A 6000-nucleotide genomic window follows, 5' to 3' on the forward strand; every position below is an offset into this window, starting at 1 on the left:
ATTTTAAATTGCAATTTAGTCAACTAAACCGGCCGTATTGGCTTGTGTTGCAATGTTAATATTTCATCATTAATATATAAACTATCAGACTGCGTGGTCAGTAGTAGTGGGTTTCAGTAGGCCTTTTATCATCCATGCGCTGAATCTTCCTTTATGTCATAATGTCATATAGGGAAATCTAACACAAAAGGTAAAGACTACAAATCAAATCAAGTCACTATTTGATTCAGTAAACACCTTTTGGGAATCTAGCCACCTTTGGAATCTTCAGCATTTTAGTATCATCTACACCAGGGGTGCCAAACTCATTTTAGATCGGGGGCCACATGGAGAAAAATCTATTCCGAAGTGGGACACAATGGTAAAATCCCGGCACGATAACTTAAAAATAAAGACAACTTCAGATTGTTTTCTTTGCTTAAAAACAGAACAAGCCCATTCTAAAAATGTACAAATCATAATGTTGTTGGGGTTTTTTTACACTTACATGTTGCAGTTAATAGTATTCTACCTTTATTTGTTATTTATACTTTCTGAATAAATCATGTGATACTGTTCATCAGTCAACCCATTAGTGTTAATTTTCAATCCATCAAAATAAAAAAATATTAAAATCAAATGACATGTAGTTTGCTCATTTTCCTCGACTGGTGCACTAACATCATGTGATTTATTTGTGTTTACATATGTAACATAATCTACAAATATGCAAAGAATTGCTATTGCGACATCTAGTGGATATATTTAGAAAAGCATTTTATTTCATTCAAAATTTTCGGCTCATTTTTATACTCGGCAAACTGATCTCGCGGAACGAAAAAAAACAGTTTGTGGGCCGGGCTGTATGTTTGACACCCCTGATCAACACAAATATGTATGTATCCAATCTTATCAAATTAGAACGCTAAAAAAAAAACCTTTATAATATGTCTAACAATGCTTACTACTGTCAATGAACATTTGCATCTGCATTAGATGTTTTAAGAAGTTCCTTGGTAATGGTATAATTGGCCATGTGTGCATCTGCAGAAATACAAATCAGAGTGGTGTTTGGTTCGGAAAAAAATAATAAAGGTGACCAAATAAAAATTCCTGTCACCTACATAGTTATTATCAACAACCTTAATAGTTTAGGGTAGACACTCTATTTTGCTAAAAGACAACTCACAACAACACAAATCAAACAGGCGTGAATAACTTCTTACTTAATTGGACTACTTTACGGACCATTTCAGTGAGTGCAGAGGAGCATTTAGCAGCATTGTGCAGCAAAAAAAATGGATGGATGGATGTCTACAACAATGTCGCTAACGTGGCCACATAATTCTACTACACCACGCCTGGGCAATTATTTTGACTCTGGTGCCAAATTTAGAGAAAATAATGTGTCTGGGCCCGGTATATCTATTTTTAGGAACACCAATACAAAACCTGACAATAATATCTAATTAAGAGGTAGAAAATGGATGGATAGATGAATGCTAAAAAAATCATGTCAGACCACCTTAAAAAAATCGGAATAGAATCTTATATCTTTTTTACTGAATGAGACACACAGAATGTAAATGAAAAAAACGAATGTGAGATTTACAATATTAACTACGAACGATAAAACACTGAATATTGACAACATATGAACGTCACACGAGTGGGGGAAGAGTGGATCGTGAGATCGACAGTCGGATCGGTGCGGCGTTTTCAGTAATGCGGATGTTGTACCGATCCGTTGTGGTGAAGAAGGAGCAGAGCTGGAAGGCAAAGCTCTCAATTTACCGGTCAATCTACGTTCCCATCCTCACTTATGGTCACGAAAGGATAAGATCACCGGTACAAGCGGCCGAAATGAGTTTCCTCTGCTGTGTGGCGGGGCTCTCCCTTAGGGATAGGGTGAGAAGCTCTGTCATCCGGGAGGAGCTCAAAGTAAAGCCGCTGCTCCTCCACATCTAGAGGAGCCAGATGAGGTGGTTCGGGCATCTGGTCAGGATGGCACCCGAACGCCTCCAGAGGGAGATTTTTAGGGCACGTCCAACCGGTAGGAGGCCACGGGGAAGACCCAGGACACGTTGGGAAGACTATAGCTCCCGGCTGGCCTGGGACGCCTTGGGATCCCCCGGGAAGAGCTAGACGAAGTGGCTGGGGAGAGGGAAGTCTGGGCTTCCCTGCTTAGGCTGCTGCCCCCGCGACCCGACCTCAGATAAGCGGAAGAAGATGGATGGATGGATGGATGAGCGTCACACACACCCTCTCGATCGACATATTTCACAATGAAGCATAACAACAAAAATGCAACAAACACAGCAAAATATGAACGCAAAGGGTAAGAAAAAAAACAACCTACAATCTGATACATCACTAAGCTTTAGAACATGTAAAAATCTCCTTTCCCGTCTGTCCTAGACACCCGCATTTCAGGCTGGAAACACTCCCCACCCACAAACACACTATTTTGCTAAAAGACAACTCACAAATCAAACAGGCATGAATAACTTCCAACTTAATTAGACTACTTTAAGGAGCATTTCAGTGTGTGCAGAGGAGGATTTAGCAGCATTGTGCGGTGAAAAAAATGGATGGATGGATGTCTACAACAATGTCGTTAACGTGGCCACATACTTCTACTACACCATGCCTTGGCAATTATTTTGACTCTGGTGTTAAATTTAGAGATAAAAATGTGTTTGGGGGCCGGTATATCTATTTCTAGGAACACCAATACAAAACCTCACAATAATGTTTGATTAAGCGGTAGAAAATAGATGGATGGATAAATGCTAAAAAACTTTATGACAGAAAACTTTTAAGAAATGGAATGGAATCTTACATTACTTTTACTGAATGAGACTCCCAGAATGTACATGAAAATAAAGAATGTGGGATTTACAGTATTAACTATAAATGACAAAACACTGAATATTGACAACATATGAACATCACACACACCTTCTCGATCGACATATTTAATAATCAAGCGTGACACAACAAAAATGCAACAAACACAGCAAAATATGAACGCAAAGGGTAAGAAAAAACACACATACAATCTGATACATCACTAAGCTTTAGAACTTTGTTGTAAAAATCTACTTTCCCGTCTGTCCCAGACACCCGCATTTCAGGCTGGAAACACTCTGTGAAACCTGCTCAGTGGCCTAGTGGTTAGAGTGTCCGCCCTGAGATTAGTAGGTTGGGAGTTCAAACCCCGACCGAGTCATACCAAAGACTATAAAAAAAATGGGACCTGTTTATACTTTGTCTTTTTGAACAAAAGACAGGTACCCTGACCACCCCCGAACTGTGAACCATCACTATAGACACTTTTCACCTTTGATCACTAAAGACACTTTAACTACTGCTGTGACCCAAGGTTACTTCCATATTTATACTGTTGACTGTCAATCAGAATGTGCAATAATGTTATGTACTTACTGTGCCTTGTATATACAGTTTTATTTTTATGTTTTAGTTGCCTTGTATATACAGTTTTATTTTTTATTTTTAGTTAAGTATCGTGTGACTTGTTGAAGTATGGACTAGCAAAGTAAGATTTTCATTGTAAGGCAAACTGTCTGTTTAACTGTGCATATGACAATAAACAATCTTGAATGTTGAATCTTGAATTGCTTCCCTGCTTGGCACTCAGCATCAAGGGTTGGAATTGGGGGTTGAATCACCATAAATGACAACAGGGCGCGGCACCGCTGCTGCCCACTGCTCCCCTCACTTTCCAGGGAGTGATCAAGGGGATGGGTCAAATGCAGAGGACAAATTTCACCATACCTAGGGTGTGTGTGACAATCATTGGTACTTTAACTTAACTAAACATAAACACTCCCTAACCACACTGATACACTATTTTGCTAAAAGACAACTCGCAACAACACAAATCAAACAGACGTGAACAACTTCCTACTCAATTACACTACTTTAGAGCAGTGGTTCTCAAATGGGGGTACGTGTACCCCTGGGAGTACGTGTACCCCTGGGGGTACTTGAAGGTATGCCAAGGGGTACGTGAGATTTTTTTTTTAAATATTCTTAAAATAGCAACAATTCAAAAATCCTTTATAAATATATTTATTGAATAATACTTCAACAAAATATGAATGTAAGTTCATAAACTGTGAAAAGAAATGCAAAAAAAAATTCCGTGTTGACAACTAGATTTTTTTGTGTCCTGAGCAAGACACTTCACCCTTGCTCCTGATGGGTGCTGGTTAGCGCCTTGCATGGCAGCTCCCTCCATCAGTGTGTGAATGGGTAAATGTGGAAGTAGTGTCAAAGCGCTTTGAGTACCTTGAAGGTAGAAAAGCGCTATACAAGTACAACCCATTTATCATGTATTTTTTTAAATATTGATGAACTGTGTTGGCCCTGCGATGAGGTGGCGACTTGTCCAGGGTGTACCCCGCCTTCCGCCTGATTGTAGCTGAAATAGGCGCCAGCGCCCCCCGTGACCCCAAAAGGGAATACGCGGTAGAAAATGGATGGATGGATGTTATAAGATTTCTTATTTTGTGAAGAAATGTTTAGAATTGAGTTTGTGAATCCAGATGGATCTCTATTACAATCCCCAAAGAGGGCACTTTAAGTTGATGATTACTTCTATGTGTAGAAATCTTTTTTTTATAAGTGAATCACTTTTTTCAACAAGTTTTTAGTTGTTTTTTTTTAATATATTTTTTACCAAATAGTTCAAGAAAGACCACCACAAACGAGCAATATTTTGCACTGTTATACAATTTAATAAAACAGAAAATGATGACATAGTGCTGTATTTTACTTTTTTATCTCTTTTTTTCAAACCAAAAAGGCTTTGCTCTGATTAGGGGGTACTTGAATTCAAAAAATGTTCACAGGGGGTACATCACTAAAAAAAGGTTGAGAACCACTGCTTTAGAGGAGCATTCAGCAGCATTGTGCGGTAAATAAATGGATAGACGTCCACAACAATGTCGCTGACGTCATACTAACCTGGCTTTGTCAGCTTTTTTTAAAAAGTAAACAATTTAACATACGCCAAACATATTGACATACACAGATAAACAATTAAACGCTTCAGTTTACTTACCCAGAATATAATATTGAATCCGAAAAGGAAGTATTTGACGCAGCAGCTGACTTCTGCTCCTTTAAAACGCTGCTGTTTTCTTCTCATTCTTCCAAAGAGAGTGGCTAACTAGCACGCTAAGTAACTATTCCGGTCCTTACGACGTCCCGGTTGTTGGAAACATGAAACAATAGTTAAGGGGCAACAAACATACGCTTACTGCCCGCACGCAGCCATGAGCGGCCGACATAATTCGCCTTCCTGGTTCCGATCGTTAGCTCGCTGGCTAACTAGCGCTAAACTTCCACTATTAGCATTATTAGCTACAAACAATTACACCGTCCTGGTCCTCATTCGTGTTTCTTCCAACCTTCGTTATGGGGGATTTTTGGCTCGAACTACGCACGCATCACCAATCGACGCTGCTTAACTTGTGTAATGTATAAAATGTGGTTGAGTAACAAGCACATATATTCGAGCAACTTAGTGCATGCATATTGTAAAGCGACAACACGCCCATTGAAGAGTTGCGTTGAACTGATCCGGTCACGTGACCAGTGTGGAGCGCTTGCTTGCATAAGTCAACAAAACAGTTCTACATTTTTTTTTTGTTCATGTGTTGAATTCACCAAAAGCCATATTTTTGTAACTTTTTTTGTTTTTTCCTTAAATTTACTTAATATATTATTGCAGTGGTTCTCAAATGGGGGTACGCGTACCCAGGTGCGTCACTAGCTTTTAAGGCAGGGGTGTCAAACTCAAATAGAGAGTGGGCCAAAATTTTAAATTGAACAAAGCCGTGGGCCAATGTTGAACAAAGGAACCTTTTAATAGGGACCCCCAAAAAATTTTGCATTGAATATTTAACAAGCAGGGCTTCAGGGTAGGCGATCTCATCCTTCCGGGTGACATTGTTATCACCCGGAAGGATGAGATCACCTACCTAGGTTCCA

General features: G+C 39.4%; 1 protein-coding gene across 1 annotated transcript in view; it reads right to left on the reverse strand.

Moving 5' to 3' along the window:
* Positions 1–5584, reverse strand: part of tspan17 (tetraspanin 17) — a 46074-nt gene extending 40490 nt beyond the window's left edge. Inside the window, exon 1 of the mRNA XM_061901923.1 lies at positions 5069–5584. Within this exon, the coding sequence (XP_061757907.1) occupies positions 5069–5155 (87 nt within the window). The 5' untranslated portion in view covers positions 5156–5584. The remainder of the gene's footprint in view (positions 1–5068) is intronic.
* Positions 5585–6000: the final 416 nt, after the last annotated feature.

Source organism: Nerophis ophidion, linkage group LG05 (genome assembly GCF_033978795.1).
Source record: "Nerophis ophidion isolate RoL-2023_Sa linkage group LG05, RoL_Noph_v1.0, whole genome shotgun sequence".
NCBI lineage: Eukaryota > Metazoa > Chordata > Actinopteri > Syngnathiformes > Syngnathidae > Nerophis > Nerophis ophidion.